General features: G+C 40.8%; 2 protein-coding genes across 4 annotated transcripts; both read left to right on the forward strand.

Annotated features, from left to right (window-relative positions):
- Nucleotides 1-1,607: 1,607 nt before the first annotated feature.
- Nucleotides 1,608-9,289, forward strand: LOC110973453 (uncharacterized). The gene is made up of 6 exons (XM_022224300.2): nt 1,608-1,882; nt 3,840-3,898; nt 5,362-5,466; nt 6,009-6,184; nt 6,503-6,620; nt 7,382-9,289. Exons 1-6 carry the CDS (start codon nt 1,813-1,815, stop codon nt 7,484-7,486), a joined length of 633 nt encoding a protein of 210 aa, XP_022079992.1. The 5' UTR covers nt 1,608-1,812; the 3' UTR covers nt 7,487-9,289.
- A 1,595-nt stretch (nt 9,290-10,884) lies between these two features.
- Nucleotides 10,885-22,783, forward strand: LOC110973400 (uncharacterized). Of its 3 annotated transcripts, none has more exons than XM_087129997.1 (16): nt 10,885-10,997; nt 13,339-13,496; nt 13,680-13,817; nt 14,002-14,062; nt 14,332-14,497; nt 14,734-14,931; nt 15,398-15,665; nt 16,021-16,214; nt 16,582-16,747; nt 16,952-17,103; nt 17,471-17,666; nt 18,171-18,370; nt 18,912-19,205; nt 20,703-20,851; nt 20,963-21,167; nt 21,445-22,783. In XM_087129997.1, exons 2-16 carry the CDS (start codon nt 13,376-13,378, stop codon nt 21,694-21,696), a joined length of 2,760 nt encoding a protein of 919 aa, XP_086986123.1. In that variant the 5' UTR covers nt 10,885-10,997; nt 13,339-13,375; the 3' UTR covers nt 21,697-22,783. The 3 variants fall into 3 exon arrangements, with proteins under 3 accessions (XP_086986123.1, XP_086986124.1, XP_022079913.1); XM_087129998.1 differs by lacking the exon at nt 10,885-10,997 and adding an exon at nt 11,032-11,050; XM_022224221.2 differs by lacking the exon at nt 10,885-10,997 and adding an exon at nt 12,611-12,748.
- The last annotated feature ends 957 nt before the right edge of the window (nt 22,784-23,740 follow it).

Consider the following 23,740-nt stretch of genomic DNA (forward strand, 5'->3'; position numbering starts at 1 on the left):
ACTGGGGAGCAGGGAAATTTGCGCTAAAGTGTAGGGGGGGGGCTGTAATCATGATCACATCAAGTGGGGGCGACGATTTTTCACAATAGTGCGCCACCAAGAGTTTGCACTGCGTTGGCCAATCATAACGCGCAAAATTTGTCGACCCTTTCCAAACGCACATTGGGTTTACAAATTTCGCACGACGGCTCCCTTGTACGCTACCGCCATAGGCATGCAGAGCCTCGATCTGGCAGCTTTTTCCGTGTATGTTGGTGAGTAATTTTGGGTATGATGTTGCGTTAGTTCTTCTATACGATTGGAGAATATTTCAAAAGCTGTCAGTTCAAGGCTCATGGCGGCAGCGTACAAAGAGCGAATGCCATGTGCTGTGTGCATGCACTCCACTATTCAAATGGTGAGATTGTGTAAATCGTTGCCAGGATCAACTGCCTGGGTCTTTGAGCCATCCTATGAGAGCAGAATGGCTGAAAACTACAACTGAAAAATAGTCCTAAGTGCCCGAGAAGGTTGAGGGTTGCTACTTGAAAAATGGCTGCAATCAGACTTCGGAAAAATCACTTTTCGGGGATGATTTTGTTTTGTTGGAATAATCAAAATGTAGTTATTAGGCCACAATAAATTAAAAAGAAATCGAAAGATTAGGGACCAGAAAATAATTTTATTTGTGTTTCAGCAATCTCAAGGATGTTGGTAAGCATGTTATTGGGCCCTGAACAGTGCCTATTTTACATTGTTTTCAATGGGGCTTGAATTAGTGGACTGTACCCTACCATTTAAGTACCGGGGGGGGAAGGAAAGAAAACAGTAAAGGCGCCCTCTATAAACACCAAGAAACAACGGGCGACGGCACACGATACGTCGCGTCGTGTCGTGTGTCGCGTCGTGCTTCAGGCGACGTAATTGGCGACGCGATACACGACGTACGACGCGACGCATGACGGTACGACGCAATGGGCGACGGAAGGGGTGACGTTTAGGCGGCAAAAATGCAACATGGAAAGGACCGGGCGACGGCACTACGCGACGCGTCGGGTGTGCACAAAAGTAATGGCAAGAAGGCGACGTTGCGACCGTCGTGCCGGCGCGTCATGTAGTTGCGTCGCCTTGAGGGAGGCTAGAGAGAGAGAGAGAAATGTGTGTCGTAAATAATAGGCCTACACCATAGGATAGTCTCAGGGTATCGAACATTGGTGATCACCGCCTGTCAGCCTGCGATCGTCGTGTGTAACGTGTACTGTTGGCAGACAGCCCCGACGGTGACAGGATGGTTCAATAATTACCAGTAACTGGACTCGGAGGGGTCACGTTGAAGACGTGCAATCTTGTCGCGTAACAGTCAAGATCCATGTTCTTGGTCTTTGGGTTTTCTTCAAGAACCCTTACTTTCCGATTTTCAAATTTGTGTGTGACACACCTGTTCAGAAGATCCCAGTTTTAAAACTCTCTCTAGAAACATAATTTTATAAACCGGAAGTAGTTGTGAATAAATAAAAAATAAAATCTGACTGATACTCAAGCACTACACCAATCGGACAGATGTACCAGTCTATCAGACTTATAATGCACAAACGGGGTTAGCAACTACCCACACATCTGCCATGCGTTTGCAAGGGCAGAGTTCATGAAAATACCAGTTTGTGTTTCTGCGTCAAACGTTCAGAAACAAAAATCAGTATCCGCAGTCGGTCGTGTGCATGTGGTGGGATAGCTGCGAGTTGCTAGCACCTTGCACCTGTGGCTGGTCCAGATACAAGTAGTTGTCATATACCAGACGGTTTTTTACCCTACCAAAATTACAGGAACTTGAAAATGGGCGCATACAGAAGTGTGGCACTGCTGTTAGTGAACATTGTAGGCATTGCTCTTATACATGGCGCAGGTAAGCTGAGGGTTTTGCTTGTTTTCCATATGCAGTGGTCAGTTTTCCTTCCTCCATGGTGTTAGTGTACATGCATGTTTTACAACTCAAAAGCATCTGAGATGTACTACCCAATTGAAGATCATCCACTGTCGACACTGGGCTCCAATACTACATTAACGGCGCTCTGTCTTCTTTTGTTACATTACTGGAAATAGTGGAAATAAGTTTGGAAAGAGTTCCATGTACGGACGCCACTTGACACCCTGTGTACAAACCCTGTCAGACAGGTCTGAAAAATTCTGTTGTTGTCAGTAAGTAACTCGGTATTCTCCCTCTTAAATTGAGCTTTTCTGGACACGTTTTTGCTTTCTAATGACTTGTAGGTCACTGTGGGGAATCATTATTGGCGTCCGTGTATGTAACTCTTCCCATAAGTTTTGTTTTAAAATGTTCCAAACTTGGTGGTTTCATTCGACGCGCTGAGGAATTCAGAAAAAGTAGTTCTCGTGAAACTTTTCCAATCTAGTATGGAGTAACTGCAGAATACCCCGCCACTCTAAAAAACGACCCCTCGGATGACTTGTTGTGGGTACAAGGTGAAATCCCCTCAGAGGAATGTGACACTTTCACCTGTACCTGGCTATGAGGTTGATCATGCAGGGTGGCGGGGTATTATGAGCTCAATCTATTTGCAGGCCTGTTCTTGAATGTGGATTAGCAGTTCGGTTACCACATCAGAAAAACCACATCCAATGTATTGAGGCAGTTTAGCGACGCTTCATAAAATCTTGCCTTACAATTTTGCTACCTCCCTCTCTGACGAAAACGCTTGTCTAAACCCCCCTACAACAGACTTGTCTTCTTATAAGTGCTTTTTTCGTCATCAAATGCCTCTTCAAACATATCAACATCCTATCACATTTTCTTCCACAGCCTAACACAAAGAAGGCAGACACTCTGCTCTTCAAACATCAGTACTGCAGAACTAATCGTGTGAAACTTTCATTGTTTACCCTCTTTCCCAGATTGTTTAATTCGCTTCCCCATGACCCTCGAGACATCTGTCTAGAACTCTCCCCCAAAGACTTTTTTCACTCTTTATGTGACCACCTATTTACCCATAGCCCTATCATCCATGCCCTGTAGAATATCCAGCTTCATGCCGTAAGGTCAACCAATTAAGGGTTGTATGGACGTGTATTTCGTTTCCCATTGTTTTCCTCTGCCTTGCCAGAACAGGTATTTTTCGTATATATGTATGTACACTTATAGTAATTTGAGATGCTTATTTCAGTCTACTTTCAAATTTTGTTTTAATCATAGCTTTAGTAATTGAAATATTTCCAAACAGGTCATTTGGGAGACGTTTTATGGTAATTTTTTCAACATTAGGAGGCATCGGTCATTAGGGAGACATGCTCCAGCTACCAAAAGGAGGAAAATTTTTTAAAGTCCAAATTTTGAGAGATGATAGATTAAAGTCTAAAAGGAAAACATGCAAAGTTTGGCTAAGATCAGATTAGGGAATATTGAATTATGGGACGGTAAAGTTTGAAATATTTTGTGCACGTTAATATGGGAATGTCTCCCAAGTGACCCATTTTCGGAAATAATAATAATTTTATTAATGTTTTGTTGTATTTTTATGTTATGCTGCGTTAATATTGTTTTTATTTCCTTAAGTTTTTTTCATTTATAATTTTCCTAATTTTAATTATTGTCTGTTTCCCGTTTAACCGGTTGGAGAGCCCCTCGACAATTTCGGCAATCAAGTGGGAGCTAGTTAAATGTTGCGTCTTTCGTGTTTTGTTTCTAATGTTTATTTGTATCTTCTGTGTATAGAATGTCTTTGTAAGTGTATCCCTAAAACTGAAATGAAAATGAAATGACCCAAGTTACGAATTATGCATAAATACACAGTGAAAAACCAATCCTCAGTTCTCCCAATTTTACACCTTCGTGCTTATTATTTCAGCTGCCCCGACCCGACGCGAATATTTGAGCCTCCTGAATGCTTTACAGCAAAGAGCCGAGGTAAGACGGATAGAGGACTAGTTGGAGTCGATTGCTTGAAAAGAACTGAGCACTTATTTTGCTTTTGTGACAAATAGATATGTTTATAGGATTGTAACCAGGCAAGTCACAAATGCAATGTTGTTGCAAGTAATATAACACGTACAGCTAAACAGAGGATGAACAGAAACAAAAGATTTTCACTTTTGCTTTTGCGTAATGGGGGTTTCATGAAGACTGAGGATTATCGTGAAAACTTGTTAATTCCTGTGGGGGTTGAGAAAAATTTTCTGAAGTATATATGACTGCATAAATAATTTATTAAGAGGTATATCGATGCCTCATTTCGGAATTAGTGATAAGTTATCGACACTCATGAATCAGAAGCCTTTTATATACCAAACCTTTAGGATGTTTGAATTTCTTTTTTATGAAAGTCAGTCGTCGTCTGAGTGAAGTACTTGTTGTGAACAGCCAGAATAAAGTGATGTGATAATGAACTCAATGCCAATGTTAGTCTGTGAACAGCCAGAATAAAGTGATGTGATAATGAACTCAATGCCAATGTTAGTCTGTGAACAGCTAGAATAAAGTGATGTGATAATGAACTCAATGCCAATGTTAGTCTGTTAACATCAAGAATAAAGTGATGTGATAATGAACTCAATGCCAATGTTAGTCTGTTAACAGCTAGAATAAAGTGATGTGATAATGAACTCAATGCCAATGTTAGTCTGTCAACAGCTAGAATAAAGTGAGGTGATAATGAACTCAATGCCAATGTTAGTCTGTTAACAGCTAGAATAAAGTGATGTGATAATGAACTCAATGCCAATGTTAGTCTGTGAACAGCTAGAATAAAGTGATGTGATAATGAACTCAATGCCAATGTTAGTCTGTGAACAGCCAGAATAAAGTGATGTGATAATGAACTCAATGCCAATGTTAGTCTGTGAACAGCAAGAATAAAGTGATGTGATAATAAAGTCAATGCCAATGTTAGTCTTGTCAAAAAATAAGATATTTTATATAGTAAGAGCATCAACTTTAGTAATCTAAACAATTTATTCTTCGTATCAGATGGAGAAAAGAAAGTTGGCTGGAATTAGTCTATCATGTTTCCACATGTGGAAGTGCCGGTCACTTTTATCATAATCTAGTTACCTGATCACTTGGAATTGAGCGATTGTGCCCACTAAGTCACGTGTTCTATAGTGGGTATCAAACAGTAATAAACATGCCGTCTTACCGTAGAGAAGCATGCCATAAGTGTCATTTCCCCACAATAAAGCCGACACGACGGTCAGTAAAACACTAATGCGGTAAGTACTACGGAACCGAAACTTTGCTTTATTTCGGATAAACAACACTTAAAACGCACTTTGCTTTGGGAAGAAGTCAAGTTTGACGTTTGATACCCACTACAGGTTCCGCGGTTGGTCTGTTGGTATTACTTTGAGGTATGATTCTGTTTTGTTCCCAAGGACCCTTACATTCAAGCCAGATGCGACTTACAGACTAATCCTGGTCTCCCTGATGACGTACGGGCAGCCAACAGTATCCAAGGCACTGTTACATTCAAGCAGTTGGTGGGTTACTAAGAAATCACTGTGTATCTTCCTACTGTCGCAAGAGCCTCTTCTTTCTGCGTTTTCATTTTAATTTAAGTGCGAAATGATATATACTTTGGTGTTGAGTATTAAGACATTGTGTTTCGTGATTTCGATCCTGGTAATGAGTTATTCTTGTGACGCAGTCTGTCTGTAGTTGACGTAGTTGTACACAATGACTCGACTTGCATGTTTTAACTTTGGTCGTTTTGTCGTCACACGAGACATCGCCACACCATTACTTTCGTTCTTGGCCCTAATGGGAAATTTGGCTCGGCGACGTTCATAAACCTAAGACAGATCATTTGCTTGATTTAAGTGCTTGATGCTTTGGAGCAATCAACTCATATTAGTATGTAGTTGATGCTACTTGGGCTGTTCACTCTCACATGCTCTTTGACAACTTGACTTTATTTGCGCTGATTAAACTGCATGCATTGCCTAGGCCTATCTAGACTCCAAACGACTCTCCAGTCTGTAAATGTCAGTTAGGCTCCGCCTTCCAAATACTTGTCTCCCAGAAAACTGGAGGGAGCATGAACGTTTCTGTACAACTGACGGGTCTTGACACGTCTAGTGCAACTCTTCATGGCTTCCATGTGCATCAATTCGGAGATTTGAGCAACGGATGCGCCTCGACCGGGGGTCATTTTAATCCCTTCGGCAAGCAACACGGTGGACCCTCGGATACACAAAGGTGTGCATGTGTACGATGAATTTTGTAAATTTATAGCCTTTAAAGGCGAGTCGATTACTTTGATCCATCTTATTCCATGTAGGTTTAACAACACCCGGCGCAGCATCTGGCTTCTGCCTTACACCTTTTCTTAAGGGTATATTATATTCCTCTCATGAAAAGTTGTCTGTCCAAGCGCGCATCCACTAAAATCAAAACAGCCAACTCGGAAGTTAAAAAAATGTAAAATACGTTTTGAAGGTTGTAAATATCTCCAAACAAAAAACTCATTTGTTCCTGTAAGAGAAAATATCGACCTTTTTTGTGGTTTAAATGAAGGCATGTTGGGGACTTTGGAAATGTGGAGCGAGATAGTGTTGGGTCAGTGAATGAGGAATTCAGCGATGAGGTTGCCTCTCTGGTCGGTGCTGATACCATCATCGGAAGGGCAATAGTGGTAGGTGCCGATTGAGTTCTGTTTTAAGTAAAACGGCTCTATCATCTCAAAAGAGGAAACGTATTGCTGGGGTTAACTCAAGGATTTCAGAGGAAACTCAAATTCTCTCTATAATATAACTGGGATTTAACACAACTTGTCTAGAGGTAAAGAGAACACCAAATGTGTTTCCTAGATCGTGATAGTCGAGGTAAAACTTTGTTTTTGATAATTTACTCCAGTGCCAAGAGCAAATAGGCTGCCGCGTAAACATACAGCATTCATTACAGAAACACAACAAGCAAATAGTTTGATGCGTTTTCCCTGGTAAGCCCCTTCTCTTGCTCATACCAGAGAAACAGGACACGAACAAATTGGCCCTTATGACCTTATATGCCTGGCGCCCTGTAGGCATGTGTAGCATTGCCATAGCGACACCCTTAATGTGCACCTTGCGCCAGAGGGGTACTCCGACTGCTCAGAATAATACTGGAAAAGATACCCCCAGGTCGATCAAAATTACTATTACAGATAAAACCACAGAGTTACCCAATACTCTACAGATATATAAATTCACCCTTAATTGAACTGCGGCGTTTCAAAAATTAATCTTGTTCCTACTCTGAGAAGTTATTACGCATTAAAAATTTGAGATTGGAAGTTATGAATGCTCCTGGATACATGTACGCTCGGAGTTATTGTCATGTTTGCATTGTTTTGTTTCAACGTTTGATTGCAATGTTGTCCTTTTTTCCCATCGATTTATTTTTGTATTTCCCTAGTTGCACAAGGATACCGACGATCTTGGCAGGGGTGATTACGACGATAGTCTTACTACGGGCCATGCTGGGGCCCGTCTGGCCTGCTGTATCATCGAGCAAGTGTAGAAATCGTCACGATGAGTCCGGTACCCAGACCAAATTCGGATTTGTGCCGCGTCTACATTTTGTGATTGGCTGGCTAGAGAATTCGCGTTCATTTAAATGTGCTCGCGCTACCGTGAAGATGTGCTCATAACTCGGTACTGCGCAATGTTCAGACTGCCAAAAGTGGTACAAGGAGCGACTTCAGTCGGTCCAAGCAGATTTTGATTTTGACAGCCTTGCTTAATTCAAGTCACGAGCAGCACTAGAGATAAAAAAATAAACAGACTCGACTCGCTTCTTGCTGTATCATTTCGGCCTGCAGTTATTGTAAACATACGGACATGAAATCAACATAAAAACCGACCCACTACCGAGATGAAGCAATTATTTGATGAAGCAATTCATGTAATATTGATGAGCGTTATAACCATAAAATGTGAAAGACTACAAGCAAAACTATTGTTCTTTTGGTAAACCATAATGTCTGCAAAACTTTATGGATTATACTTGCGTTGCTTCATTTATCATTTTTTAATGATTTTCATTGCTTAGTGCATGGCAGTCAAACTGAATTATTTTTTGTTTGTTGTGCAGATGTTTATCAATTGTACGGGTATTCATGAACGGCCATGATGGGGTTTTTTTCCAGCTTGCATATTTTACTTTCTGTTTGGGTGATGTTTACGAAAATACGTATCCACTATCCAGCAAAACTACAGCTAGAAGTAAGTTCTGGGTGTGTTTTGGTATCTCCAGTGCTACACACAAGTCAATGAAGGCACTTCATGGTAGCCATCTTGCAGGGCAGTTCTTTTTGCCCGGGAAACCTCAAATGTGCAAACCCTGTGGAAAAAAGAACTGGCCTGCAAGATGGCTTCCATACAAAGCCTCTGTAACTGGAATCTTATCGGATCGACTAAGTCGCTCTAGCAACATGCAATTCAGCATGACTCTATAGTTTGCCAGCCTGAACCTGATGTTAATAGAAGACACCGACGAAATGTATTTTGGGGAAAGTGACTTTAACACTGCTTTGGTTTATAAAAGTAAAATAACTTTGACTTTTTTATTTGGTGCTTTGTATTTTAAAACATCTCTTGTTTAATTAATTGCTGAATACCAATACATGTACCTCTTGTTAACATTTTGAAACTTACGATTTCTAATTACACATACACAAAACTCAATATCAATCATTCTCAGAGTGATTATTTGCAGTTATCTTATGTAAAATTAGGAGCTTAAAGTAGACAAATAAGTGTGGAATTTTTGATATGTTTGTTTTGCTTTTATGAGTAAGAAAGCTCCATGCATGTTTTCTACGATCATACTATAATCTTTACAATTAGTGTTGCATTGAAGTTATATCATTTCCAAAAAGTAATCATTCTATGCTGAAATAATTTCGGGGCTTGTTTGGGAAGGTTATTTCAAGGGTGTTTGGTTTTCACGATAGGGCTTCATCCGATGTTACCTTTTAAAGTACACCAGACAAATTTATTTATTAATTATACTAGCATCAGTTTTACAAAATTCAAACAAATTCGAAATTTCGTTTGCATTTGGTAAATACGACCCTTGAATAGGTCGGCAACACAGGTGATATGGCGTCGAAAAGTGAATTCAAATTGCGCAGAAAATGTTTTTAACATAATCAAAATTGGACGAAGTTGTACTCAAGTCGTTATAAATACAAGTCAATGGGAAGTCTATTATTCAGTATTATTTTTGGTTGCTACTGCTTTTAAAATAAATTGTGGACATTATCTCCCGAAACCATCTTTAGAAGCATCTTTTGAATAAATTGTTTTCTGGAAACTCGGACTTGGGTGGGAAATTTTCTAATTTAAAGTTTGCAATGTCGTGCTGAAGACGTCGGAAAGATCAGATAATTTTTCGAAAGGACAGTAGTCTGGATTTAGGAGTATATACCGAAGGCTTCGTTCGTCATAAGTTGCCTTCGTCGCTCAATCTCGCAATGGCGTCGCTTTCTTAGCTTTGGGTAGGCCATGGTTGGTAATGTTTACGGTATTTATATTCCGTCTATCTGTAACATGGTCATATAACTGCTTAGAACTGAAGTCCCCCTCATATATCCAAGGCGTACTACGACTGCCAACCACTCGGGGCAGTACATGTATAGAAATACTTCGGTTTCCGAATCATCCAGTGAGCTAGTGCGTGCGCTTGAAATTCGGAAGACATTTGGCACTTTGCCTTTGAACTTTGAAGATAAAAATGGGACCTCTGACATGATCCCCTACAGCACCCATGGCAAAACACCCCAACCTCCCTTCAGTTTAGAGACTACCTTACCCAGACTCCTGTACCATGATACTGGTTTCGGGCATCCTCGCACGGCATTCTGGTAAGCCCAATTAAATTCACCGTCCATTTTTCGTTTGCTGCACAGGTACATGAATTACACTGCATCATGAGATTCAAGGGGTCATGATTAAGAGTTAGTGACACTTTTTCCACTGAGAGAATGCCTGCCCGATGGGTGTAGACAGTAAATTTGTCCCCGGTAAACGTGTCCAAGGACAGATTTACCTAAGTAAAAGTGTCCCCCCCCCCGACCCAGTAAATCTGTCCCCCGCCAGGTTATTCTGGAACGCCTACACAGCTCATGGAGTCAAGGTTGGTGCAGTTCTGACTTGTTGAGGAAGGAAAATGACCGCGTGAATCTCTACACCGGCACCATGCCAACTCGCCGCGCCGCGGCCCACGAATGTTGAAGGTTCCAGTCCACTACTTCAAGCTCGATTGAAAACAGTGTAAAATCAGCACTGCTCAGGGTCCAATAGCATGCACGCCAACATCCCTGAGATTTCTGACACACAAATTAAATTCTTGTCTGGTCACTTATCTTTCAATTTCTTTTCCATTTTTTGTGGGTTAACCAATTACATTTTTAATTATTCCCACAAAACAAAATCACCCCCCCAAAAGTGATTTTTCCGGAGTCTGATTGCAGCCATATTTTAAGTGGCAACCCTCAACTTTCTCGGGCACTTAGGACCATTTTTCAACCGTAGTTTTTAGCCCTTCTGCTCTCATATGAAAGCTCAAAGACCCAGGGAGTTGATCCCGGCAACGATTTACACAATCTCGTCATTTTGGGGGCCAAACAATCTCCTTTTTCAAAAGATACTGTGGGGGCACTTTTAATGCTAATGACCTGGCCAGTAATTCTCACTTGAATTAGTGGTCTGCACCCTTTAAAGTGGTTCCAGATAATCTGTTCCCAGCGGAACAAAAGAGGGCGTGCTTTTTTGGTACTCACTGCATAGGCGCACGTTTGTAATGGAGATCAATGACGCGTTTGACGCGGAGCGCACTGAGTACGCATAACAAATTTATTCCTCAATGTATGATCTTTGCATACACGCAGAACGCATGCAAGAACCTGCTTGGAAAACTTACAACCATCTGTTTTTCTTTTGCCGCTTGGGGATGCACTTCAGCTCGAGGCGGATAGCATCCACGCACGCTTCAAGCTATGGCCGCTCAACCTCGTTCTCATGGGAAGGTACTTGCCGCGCCATGTTGGTTCCCACCATGCAGTGTGCGATCAAACCCCTGGTATTGTATAACGTAAATATCCCACTATTTGGGATATTTAGATTAGGACCTTAGGCAGTGTGTTTACCCCCAACGAAGATTTACACATGCATGACGTGCAGCCGCAGGAGAATACGTGGGCACGAGCGTGCAGCTTTGAAATACGCACGCGATTGACTTCACATGAATGTACATGTACTGTATATATAATTCATTCTGTATAGCCAGTCTGCGTCATGATGGTATTCTACATGACTAGGGGCTAGTGAAGGAACGCGCACGCAGCCCATGGAGTCGAGGTTGACAGCCTAGCCCTCAAGCCCAGTTAATTCAGACAATTACGACTTGCACGAACGACTCGGTCACTGTCAAGGGTGCATTCGATTACACGTGTAAGTCAAACTTACACAAGAGCGTTCGTTTAGCCATCACGCGATCTTCATGCCTGCCCTGGTGTCAGCCACCACTACCCCAATTTGGGGGGTGGGGCATTTAGAGATATCTGGTGGACACGCCCCACCACAAAAAATGTCTGGTAGTGGCCGATCATAATATAATACCTGAGACTCCAGTGAACATTTTCCAAAAAGTTCCATGAGGGGATCTAGCTCGGTTTTAGGGTACTGGTTATGTATGTCTGGCGGGCACACCCCACTACCAAATATGTCTGATGGATAGCATTCAGGATACCTGCAAACATACTGAGCATTTCCCAGCAGGTTACATTGGGTTAACTCACCAGCTGATCTAGCTCAATTTGGGGTCCGTTTCTCATGGCCCTTTTAACCACACCCGCCAGAATGTGGTCGGCAGACATCTCTTTTCTTATACAGAGATGCACGTGGACCATTGCCATATACATAAAAATTGGTTAACTTTCTAGCTAGGTTGACCCCCAATTGGCTCCTGGACTAGGCTAGCGAACGGGTCTCTGGACTAAGACTGGAGGCTGCCCGAGTGTAATGACGTCACGGATGGACTGTTCGTGCATATGGACACGTAGATCTCATATTATGGAGATCAATGGTCAATACCTCTTAGGCCGAGTTCGGGCGGCTTGTTCCCGTATGTTCACGAACAGCTCGATTTGTTGTTCGTGGGTCGGCCGCTCGAACGCCGGGAACAAACAATCGGTTATCGACGGTAGTTAGTGGCAAGCAACATGGCGGCGTCCATGTAGGCTACGTTATTCGAGCGTTGATGTTTGGATGGCCTGAATTCTTTTCTATGTAAACAGGAACATTCGTTTCTGTGTTACGGAAAACAATTAATGTTAATTTTGCAAAACTTCCCATTGTCTATGAAGCCATGTCTCTACTTTTTGCAGTTGTTTAAAAATCCAAATCTCACGAGTTTTTCCGTGTGTCCCTGTAAAACCCTGGCGAGGAGGTGGTGTGTGATCCTGTTCCGAGAACAGTGTTCTTGAGTCGTGTTCCCCGGGACCGTTCGAGCGCGAGAACAAGAAACCCGTGTCAAGAACAGGCCGCCCGAACTCGACCTTATTTTCCCACCCAAGAGCATCTTTTGGACAGAAAAGCGCCCTCTATCCCATTTTGAAATAGCGCCCTCTTTTGTTCAAAAGTAATTTTGTTGCTTAGATACGCACATGTGTTCGCTTGATAAATAAAATGTCAAGAGATAGGGCCTACTGACTGACACGAAAAAGGCCTAGCGTAGTGATCGTGTTGAAATTTAAGTTGCCTTTTGAAAAGAATCAAGGTAGGCCTAGGCTGCTTTCTTCTAATATGCGTACGTTTTTAATCAATCAGAACTTGTTTATCTCAGTACTTGTAATTGTATCGACGCTGACGTTGAGCATGCGAATGCTGTTTCACTGTTTGTGAGTTGTGAACAGCAAAGTTGTTTCCACCATTCCTACGTAGTACGTGAAGTTCCATGTTTCCACTGTCCACTGAGAGTCAGAGTTTTTACATTTTCATGTACTTCGTTGGAATTTTTTGCACGGCCGCTGGGTTAGCAATTAAAAATAGGAGTCAGTCCAGTAATTCCGCATTGATTAGGCGGACCATTCATTTGTTACAGTTTGTAAATTATCCTTAGTGTCGCGAAGTATGAAACTTAAACCAGTCTCTGTTAAGCAGTCAATGTTAGATAATTAATTACATGTAATGTCAGCCTGGGATACAGAATCAACTCATCAAGTAGGCCTTGGATTTCTCATTAGACCTAGGCCTAGAGATAATGAAATCACTTGTGAAACAAGTCTAGGCCTCCATGTCTGATTGTTGGTATTTTTCTGTATGCCATGACAAAAGTTTTGAGGATTTTAACTTTTCACATTATGCCAGATATTGAATTAAGCAGTCATCCAAATTAATTGTCACCATGCCTGAACCAGCGGTGGATAGCATTGAAGATCGCATTCGGAAGTTTATGCTTTCAAAGAGGGTAAGAGTGGCTGAATTCTTCAAGGATTTTGACAATCTTCGGAGTGGATGTGTCACCGGTGAGTAGTCTCTTGATCAGATGTTTAACTTAAACTCTTTTGGTAAGGAAACCAAACAGTGAACATTTTTTCCCCTGTTTTAGAAGGTGTACCAAATGCCTCTGTAATTTAAGCCTTTTCAACTGCTGACATGTATGGCAGAGGGAAATATGCCCTAAATTTTTTATTAATTTTTTTAATTAGCATCCCAGTTCAAGAGATGTCTGGATCAGGGTTTTTCATCAATTTTGGCCGAGGCAGAAGAGGAATTGCTGATAGAGAAATTCAAGGAGAAGGACGGCATGGTCAACTACAAGAGATTTGCTGATGTTATTGAGTGTAGTAAGTGAAAAAACTGGAGCTATAAAAATTTTTGTTGCTGGAAGGACGTATTGGTGATTCTTAACGTAAAAAATTACCTTGCAGCACAAATCTTGAGCCTGCATCATTTTTGCAAGAAAGAAAGGGAAAGGTGGAGTTGCTTTCAAAAATGTCTACAATTACTAAATTTTGTTCTTTTTTACAGCTTTTCAGCCAAACAACCTCAGAGTTGAACCAAAATCACAGACTATTGAACCAGATGAATTGTAAGTATTTGGTCCATGGCTTTATATTACACCATGAAATTCAGTGGGTTTTTTGCGACAAGTTTCTCTTTATCAAGTACTGATTGGTTGGTTTGGTTGCTTGTGAAGGAAAAATGTTAAAATAAAGTTAGTCTTGCACCCATAGCTGTTGAATTCCAGATCAAAACATTCCTAAGGAACTTTTAAACACTGTACTGATATCATTGTACATGTACATATAAGTCTGTTGAGCAGGGATAACAGTGCAGGAATTTCTTTCCTTGCTTTAGTCTGGGTACAACTCGCTCCATCCGTCCACTTAGTCCAGCATCCGTGCAGAAGGTCAACACCATCATTGAGAGAATTGCGCCTTACTACAAATACCATGGCATCAACATTAGTTCCAGCTACACAGATTTTGATAGGCATCATATTGGCACCGTAACTGACAGCCAGGTAGTTAGAATGACTGAGCAAACAACCGATAATTTGTGTATTGTCAATTTTGTCACGTGAATGTTTTTAAAGTATCATTCCCACAGAAAATGACAGGCCTGGCTCAGTTTCTTTATCTTGTTGAGAGTTACACTGCTGCTGTCACTTGCATTGTGTACCGGTTTAAATTGCCTCTTGCTTGTGATAAAAGATGTCATTTTATGTCACTTTCCTTTCCAAATGTTTTTAACCCACAGTTTGCTAGGAGTTTCCCTAGACCACCTGGCCTTGAGGATGAAGAAGTAAATCTCTTGATTCGTCGCTACCTGGACCCTAACACCTCTAATCTTTGTAACTATCTCAACTTCCACAATGATGTGGAAGCAGCCAAGGAGAGACTTGTGGAGAATTTGTTTGATCCATTGCCTGAAAACAATTACAACATTCCCAGAGTGGTAAGTTGGCCTCATTGATCTATCGAAATAAGAATGAATTTGGATGGGCTTTTATAATATGAGTCTCACCTGGTTGTCTGAATCTTTAAGGTTTTGTTTTCTGTAATACATTGTATATTTATTTTCTGAACATTTGTTTTGGGTTGGTAGGGTTAAAGGCAGAACACTTTGACACAAGTTATGTCTTTGACCACAGAGTTATATCCCAGTGCTTATCTAAAACAAAAACAGTCAAACTAAGCGTGTTTAGACTCCTGTTTGGAACAGCTTCCCTCCATTTTGTTACTTGCCTCTGTATCAGACTCACATCAGCAAACTCACCCTATCAAGTTTTGTAGTGAGTGAGAGATCTGCGCTAACAAGCAGAAGGTTGTAAGTGTGAGTCTGAACAGACAACACTTGAAAAGGCTTTTCTCAAGTTCTTGAAAAACTCTGGTACAAGAAGTTTGGTTTGATCCACAATCAGGAGAAAGCTGATGATGAACTGAAGGAGCTCTTCAAGCGAATACAGATTGCAGTCCACAAACATGGCATCCGGACCACAGAGTTCTTCTGTGACCACGACAAACTCCGCAGTGGAATAATTACAGAGAACCAGTTCCAGTGTGGTCTGATGCTGTGCGTTGGCAAGGAGGCTGGGCTTACCAGAGGGGAGGTACAACGCCTTGCTGACTATTACAAGCAACCAGACAGCCGAGTGAGATACAAGGAATTCTGCCACCTCATGGAAAATGGTAAAAAAAATTGGTAGCAAATTTCGTGGATGTTTTTCAAAGACGAGATCTGGAGAAGGCATACATGTCACCGTGTTCCATTTATTTGGGTTCATTATTACAGCATTATTTTGCCAGTTGATTTCCCTTATATGAAATGTATAACATGATTTTTTTTACTGTGGCCTTACGGTTACAGTGTTATTCTCAATTTATTTAAACTTGGAAAAAGCCTCCTGAGTTTGCCTCGGTGTATTTCCTAAAGTTTTAGAACAGGATTCAAGTTCTTCATTTTATTTAATAACTACTTATTCCTTTGATTTCATCTGCGTGCAACAATATTTACTATCAATTTTATGTCTTGTTTCACCCACAGCATTTAATGAACCCCATCTGGAGAAGAAGCCAGAGACTCGTGTCTACCGCCCCCCTCAGGGTCATCTGTCCCGCTCACTCAACCCACTCAACCAACAAGAAGAAGCTCGAGTTGCTAAGATACTTGATGAGTTGGCGTCCACCGTCCAGAGACGAAGACTCATGTGCTTTCCTCACTTCAAAGATTATGATCGAGTGAGTTTTGAGACTCTGATGTGCAAAGTATAACTACAGATGAGAGAAAAAATTTGAATATTTTATCATGTGCTGTATTGGAAGTTACAAAAAATTTTTTTTTTTCAATTTTTTTGGCCAACAAGAAATTTTCTTGTGATTGAGCAGAGTTCCCACGATTCTTGCTTTAAAATTTACAGTTTTTCTCCCAGATTTAAGTATTTTCTTAAAGTTTTAAACATCCTTCCTTTAACCTTGTAAATGAAACTCTCCAAAATTAAGAGGAAAAACAGAGATGTAAGACATTTTGATTATGTCATTTAAATTTGCATTTTTTATAAAATGACGAAAATTGACCACATTTCCTAACGATGCCTTTTCTGTCCAGAGCAAAGCCTACACACGCAACGTCACTCCATCCCAGTTCCGTCGTATCTTGCATTTCTTGGGCATCAATGTGGAATCAGAAGATTTCAAGCTGCTCTGCCGTAAGTTTGAAGAGCCCAGGGGAGGTGACGTTAACTATCCAGCCTTCGTCCAAGCAATCGATAAAGGTAAATAAATGATCCCAGAAATTACACTGTGATCCCTCCTTCAATAAGCTGTCTTTGCTGAATATAAACTTTAATTAAACTTCAATAAGTATTCCTCTCTTTGCTTTTTTCACATTTCTATCTTATTCTTAGCAATATTCCTAAATCAGCTTTAAACTTGAATTCATTTCCGAACTGAGAATAATTTTCTGATTGTTTTCTCAGACTTCATTGGTTTTACAATGGATTCTGATCATCCAGTTGAGAAGGAACGACCCAGGACACCGTATGACCAGAAACCCATCGATACATCTAACGTCAATATCACAGAGTTGTTGAAGAGAATCCGCCATGATGTCTTAGTTAACAGAGTCAGGGTGAGACACTCGTCCTTTTTAACACTCAGCTGGATTCCGTATCACATGTGATATTAAAAATATACGTGTTCACTGACACAGCAGGGATTCTAACCTAGGCCACATGTGCTGGCACATAGTTGCTGTACTTTGTCAGTGATAAAGGTAGCATGGCCACGAAGAAGAGGGAAATGCACAGGGCAAGGCACTTTACTCCAGCTTTGTACTTTCTGGGGAGAAATGAAGTCAAGACAATAAACATCTGGAGCTCATTGGTTTTAGATTTATCAGTCACATCTTATGACAACAGGGTCAGAATCAATAAATAAAACTCTTAGATTTTTTATGATCTAATCATCAACCTGATTATTATCTTGTTTTCTGACAGGTCTGCGAGTACTTTCAAGATTTTGACCCCCTTCGAGAGCATTCTATTCCTCGTAGCCAGTTCACCATGGGCCTGACAGCCATGGGGCAACAGACCTTGAGCAGAGAAGAATCTAAGGCTCTCTGTGACTACTACACTAACCCTCAGAATCCGCTCCACGTCCAGTGGAAGAAATTTGAGAAGGACATTGAAAGTGGTAAGCGCTTCTGTCATTTGGGATTCATCAGTTTCCATACTGGGTTTGACACATTGAAGCTGAGGTAAAGATCAACATGTTCTTGGATTTCTCTTACAGGCTCTCGACTAACAGTGTTGTAGTCGAGACCACTTAAGACAAGACCACAGAAGACCAGCACAAGACCTCTAGTCTGAATTCAAGTCACAAGCTATTTAAATGAACTGCATCAAAAACATTCCTGTATCATTGTTCACACTGTTACTTGTGATTGGTCTTGTGCATGGTCTTGTGATGGTCTTGACTAAAACACTGTTGACTAATGTTTTATTATTGAAATGCTTTTTATGGTGTGGCTACGGAAGGGATTATTGAGATACTGATCACAGATAAATTTGAAAGGCATGGTTTGAAAGGCATCTTTGCCGTTAAAAAGTGGTTTAGTCAATACAATTGTGCCAACAATAGTGTTGATTTCAAGGCACGCTGAACCTCAAGACTGTCTTTCTTTTTTTCTGGGCCCAGTTTTCACTCAGGTGGAGCCTGATTTGGAGAAGACGCCCACCAATCAAGTCCCGCCCCTGGAGTCCTTCCTAGTAGAGAAGCAGGGTACCGTAGACTGGGCCCAGGCTACCCCAGAGCAGACTACTATTGTTGACCAGGCCATGGACCGTATGCGACAGCGTAGCAATCAGCGTCGTATTCACTCTAAGCCATGCTTCCAGGTAATGGAGAGATAAACAGTGGTGAAATTTAGAAGCAGCTAATCTGTACACTGTCATTTGAACCTTACATTGGCCAACTGTACAAAAATTGACTGTTATCAAGGGAAAGTATTGGAATTTCTGAGGGTTGCAAGTTATGACTTTGACTCAGTTTTAGCTCCTGGAGACCCGTGAGTTCAGTTCCTGGACTGAGATTAAGTTATGACTTTGACTCAGTTTCAGCTCCTGGAGACCCGTGAGTTCAGTTCTTGGACTGAGATTAAGTTATGACTTTGACTCAGTTTCAGCTCCTGGAGACCCGTGAGTTCAGTTCCTGGACTGAGATTCTCAGGCTTAATGCAGACTCCCCAATTCCACCTTGCAGAAGCAACAACATGTTTTTGTTGACTGTTTGACCCACACTACAACGTTATTATTTCGTGCTAACTTCCATCAGTAACCCTTTAAAACTGATTGAAAACTTGAGATAAAGGCATGCATAGATAATTTTTTATACATTTAAATTCATTGAATCAGTTCCTGACACTGCTTTTTCCCATAGGACTACGATCTCCACAACATAGGCGTGGTCACCAAGCAGCAATTCCGTCAATGCCTGACATTCCTGGGTCTGAATGCCTCCGAGATGGAGATGGAGCTACTGGAGCTGAAGTACTCCAATACCATGGGGTTTAACTACCTGCGGTTCCTGGATGACCTACAGCCACGAGACAAGCAAGATCTGAAGTACACCCAGCGTCTGGAGGAACTGCGATTGGTCAACTCTAAGAGTGTGTCTTTGGAGAAAAACCCACTTACAGACTTTGAAGAGATCATGAAGAAAATTAAGATTAAGGTAGAGGAATTTCTAAACAGTGAGTCTAGGGCATCCAATGAGGTTTTTAGGAAAAGAGGATTTGGCTTCCAATTTTTTTCTGAGGATTTCTCTCCCTATTAGATTCAGAGCGTCAATGTCAGATGATTGTTAATTGTAACAGATTTCAAAAATACGTAAAAAATGAAAGGGGACATAATTTTCTCATCCATATTGTCGAAATTCATTTTTACTTGCTGTTGACATTTAGAAGGTATCTAATACACTCGACACCAGCTCCTGAAAAACATATTGAGAGTGAAATTGAAAAAAGTTGAACTTGTTGGGAAGCAATAATTTTCTTTGTGCCACCTGTGTGAAGTCGTTTGCAGCGAGGTTATTGTGAACAGTGTTATGCTCTCTTATGCCATTGCTATTTTTAAACTCCAAGGCTCACTAGAAATGTTAAGTCAACCATGGTGAATATGAATTAGTTTTCAGACTGTTCTTTGCTTAGCTACGTGCACTTTGGCTCAATATGACCTCCAAAAGTACAGTTCAATAAGTTTCATACCCAGCAAGATATGGAACGGAGGGGTAACCCCCCCCCTTACCTGTCCAATCCCATACACACTCTAGACTATTGTTACCTAACACATCCCCCCTAGATGTCTGTAAAGAATTCTGGAGATTCCAATCAAACAATGACCAACACAAAGGTTGGGTGGTGCTCTCCGTCCCGTATCTTGCTTCATATGTTAAGTTTTGCAAAGGAGCAAGTCATTCCCAAGATTTCCTGTTATTGCTCTGGTAGGAGTTTGTCTTTCAGGGCTTTGTTTGGCTGAATGGGGTTGCGATACAATCAATCATAAATTGCTGAATGCAGCAGAATATGTTCTCTACATGTATGACCATGGCACCATGGTGCCTACGCATGCCAGACTACACTATTGTGCTTGCCTGCATGCTAATAGCTAAGTTGCCTTGAACATAATAGTCAACCTATGTGAAGCTCCACTTCCGTAAACAACCAAAAGTTCAAATATAATGTAAGATGTGTCACAAAGTGGGAACCCCCTTTCTGTGTCATCTACTGTGATATTGTGAAATCGTTGGGTTCTACAGGCTCCAATACCAGACAGGCCAACATATGGAATGGTTTTTTGGCCCAATCAAATTCAGAAAGTTAATCAAAAATTCAGCCTGATTTTTCGTCCCACCTGAAAAATACAGTGGAACACTTTTATAACAAGGTCCTTGGGACTTCACAAATTACCTTGTTCTTGTATTATCAGTCAATGGAAAACAAAGACTTGGGACCTAAAAATTGTCCTTGTTATAAAATGACTATGTATTATTGGTGCTTGTCTTATCTGTGCTCGACTGTTATTCTTGGTCATCTCTCCATACATTTCTTCATCTTATTGTGAAGTTCTCTGCTCAAGGGTGCTATCAATCCTCGATGTCATTCCCCCTCCCCCCAAAAAAAGTCTAGAATGTCAAAGTCATGTGTTTCAATCCCTCTGTTTTTGGTCTCAGGTCAGCAGAGAGAGGATGAGAGTGTTGGAGTTTATCCGTGATTATGACAAGCTCCGAACGGGTCGTATGCTCAAAACAACCTTCCGCCGAGCTCTGGATTTAGCTCACCTTGAGTTGCAAGCTTCAGAGGTTGACATCCTTCAACAAAAGTGAGTCTTAAATGACACGATCATCATTCTATCTCTGATGAATATAAATAATTAGGGTACCAATTCAAGTACAATTAACAATGGTAAATGAAATTTCTTTCGTGTTTGTAGTTACGAGTATCCACGTGATCCAGCCTATGTTGAATATGTTCCATTCTGTGATGAGATTGAAAGCATCTTCACCCTGAAGCATCTTGAGAAGGCTCCACAGGTTAAACCCATCCAATTCAAGCCTCCAGTCGAGGTGGATCAGAATGTCTTGGACAAAGATTCTGAGATCATCTTACAAAGGACTCTTGCCAGACTCGCTGAACAGGTACAAAACTCCTGCAAATTACCGCGAAGCTGAGTTCAATGCTACAGTGTCAATCCAGCAAATGAAGTACTATGCACATTGATGAAGAACTTCATTTAGTTTTAAGTTTCTCAAAACTTGTCATTCGGTGGAATACGTTCATCATTATGATTTTTGTTTTGCTAAAACTATGAGTTGTTTTCATCCTAGTTCCACATTTGAATCATTTTCTGTGTATCACATTTCCATGAATCTTGCCTTAAAATTGACATTACTGTGAACGTCTCATTCTTTTCAGGTGAGAAAGTCCAACATGCAGATGTATACATTGTTTGAGGACTATGATCGTGTGCACAATGGCACTGTGTCACAGTCCCAGTTCCGTCGAGTCCTGAGCGAGCTAGAGCTGGGCTCACTGGTTAATGAGACTGAATTTCAGGTGCTCTACAAGAAATTTGATGTCAAGGTAGGAGGAAAGGATGACATCAACTACATCGCATTCTGCGACACCATCTACCAAATGGCAAAGATAGAGTTGTTCAGGCCTTAAGTTTTGCAACATACAGTTCAAACAAACTGGATACTGCTTATGTAAATAAAAACAAATGTAATCAGGGTTCAGGGGCAGGAATGAGAGGCCGAGTTGTCAGGAAGGGGGGGAGGAACTCTGGATTTATTTCAGTTACTTTGCTCACTGGTTTTCTACTTGGTAATGACTTGGTGGCCATGAGAAGGGGGATTTTATCAAAGGATACGAGCATTCAGATATATCCCATACTACTGTCGTTCACGGTCACAGTGAAAAGAAGAATGCTTGTATTTAATCTGCTAATTACTTTTTGCAGATTCTCAGTTTATTGATAAATTTTACTTTATTATTTGAGTATCCTGTGTTTCATATTTTCAAGCACTGTAAAAAGAATGGTCAAGTACATGAAATTATATCTGAATTTTGGGAACATTTTATCTCCCATGGTTTCATAATTTTCTGTCATAAAAGTTTGTCAGAAAGTTTTCTTGTTTCCGAAACATGTAAAAAGAGCTACATTGGATTTATAGAGCTGCGTTTCACTTTGCAGATACATGTATTGAACCTGATGTAATGATAAAACTTGTATTGATACTAAAAACTATTATTTTTTTAGAAAATTAGTGTTAATGCATTAAGTGAAACATCAAAATGGGAAAGCAACTTAGAAGTTACAGCAAAAACCATCCAAGTCCCAGCCGTAACTTTTCAAGTAACTTAATACGGTCTCATTCGTATTTCTTCCTCCACAAACATTTACAAATATGATTTGTAATTTGAAAATAATTTTCTAATAAAAATACACTGATGAAAGGGAATCCAGTTAGGCTGCCTGTAGTCTTGTGGGCCTCTTACATCAATTTTCCCTAATTTTGATAAATTTGTGATGTAAATAATTACAAAAATATGCGTGGAATATAACACCGCATGATATTGTGACTAGGTCATGCCGAAATACTGGGGTTTCGCCTGTTGTAAATAATTTATGAGCATTTGAGTTTGTTTTTGAGTAGTTGTCTCCCTTGTTTTTTGTTTTTAGTCTTAATAAAAGTGTACAGGAAGTCAAACCGACATGAATAAATGTCATGCAGAAACTTGATAAGAAGTATATCATGTACTAATGTTAGTATCTGTTTGGCAGATAACTTGTGTGTGAAAGGTTTCGATAACACTTCAGCTTCGTCTACAATCGAAACAAGAGGTCCTGCGTCTTTGCAGATTACCTAGATAAAACAGGAACACGATATATCAGGAGTTAAAACAGTGACGAACCAATGGAAACAAGAAATTTCCTTGGTAGAAGCAGAATGCGGTATCAATAGTGAGTAGTGCTCTTCATGTTTTTTTTTGTTTTTTTTTTTAATAATTTGATGACTTGCGGTGACGCCACGGTCTTGCAGGAACGGGCCGCGTGCTCAAGACCTCAATGCTAAGACTTATACTTGGCTGAGCTGCAGGCGCAGGCTGGTGGTGCTTTTCACTTACATCGGACATTTACAATGTACATGTATACTCTAGATGATGTGGTAGAAATACAAATTACAAGAATGATTAGCAGAATTTAAGTTCCAAAATGAATGTGTTAATATGCTTATTGTAATGACAAGAACATAAATTAAACATACTTAACAGTACATAGAGCACAACAATGTTCATGTTGCATTAAAGTAAAATTCTTCACTTCGATCAGCAGAGCTTGCCCCGGATGTAATGCCGTTGATGTTGAAATACGTGAGACTGGCGGGGATTTCCTCTTTTTGTCAACTCCCCTTCAAAAACTTGGGCTAATCGTACAGTCTTCAGCACAGGATCACTGACGGTGTGTTTACTTGGGACGCTGATTGGCTCAAGTTGTCATTGTGTTATTACTGGGGTCTACACAGTATTGTATTGTGCTGACGTCAAGGTCCGTTCGTCCCGCCCAAACACATGAATCAAGTTCTATGGTGGTCCCGGAAACAGACAACAGCACCTGTTCACGCATGCTCGATTTTAGGGTCTCTGCGGGCGATTGCTCCACGGTGGGGGGGGGGGGGTAATGTACCCGTTTTGTAACCAGCTACAT

The sequence above is a fragment of the Acanthaster planci genome, linkage group LG19, assembly GCF_054643075.1.
Source record: "Acanthaster planci isolate LZ-2023a linkage group LG19, COTS_SCS, whole genome shotgun sequence".
Classification (NCBI taxonomy): Eukaryota; Metazoa; Echinodermata; class Asteroidea; order Valvatida; family Acanthasteridae; genus Acanthaster; species Acanthaster planci.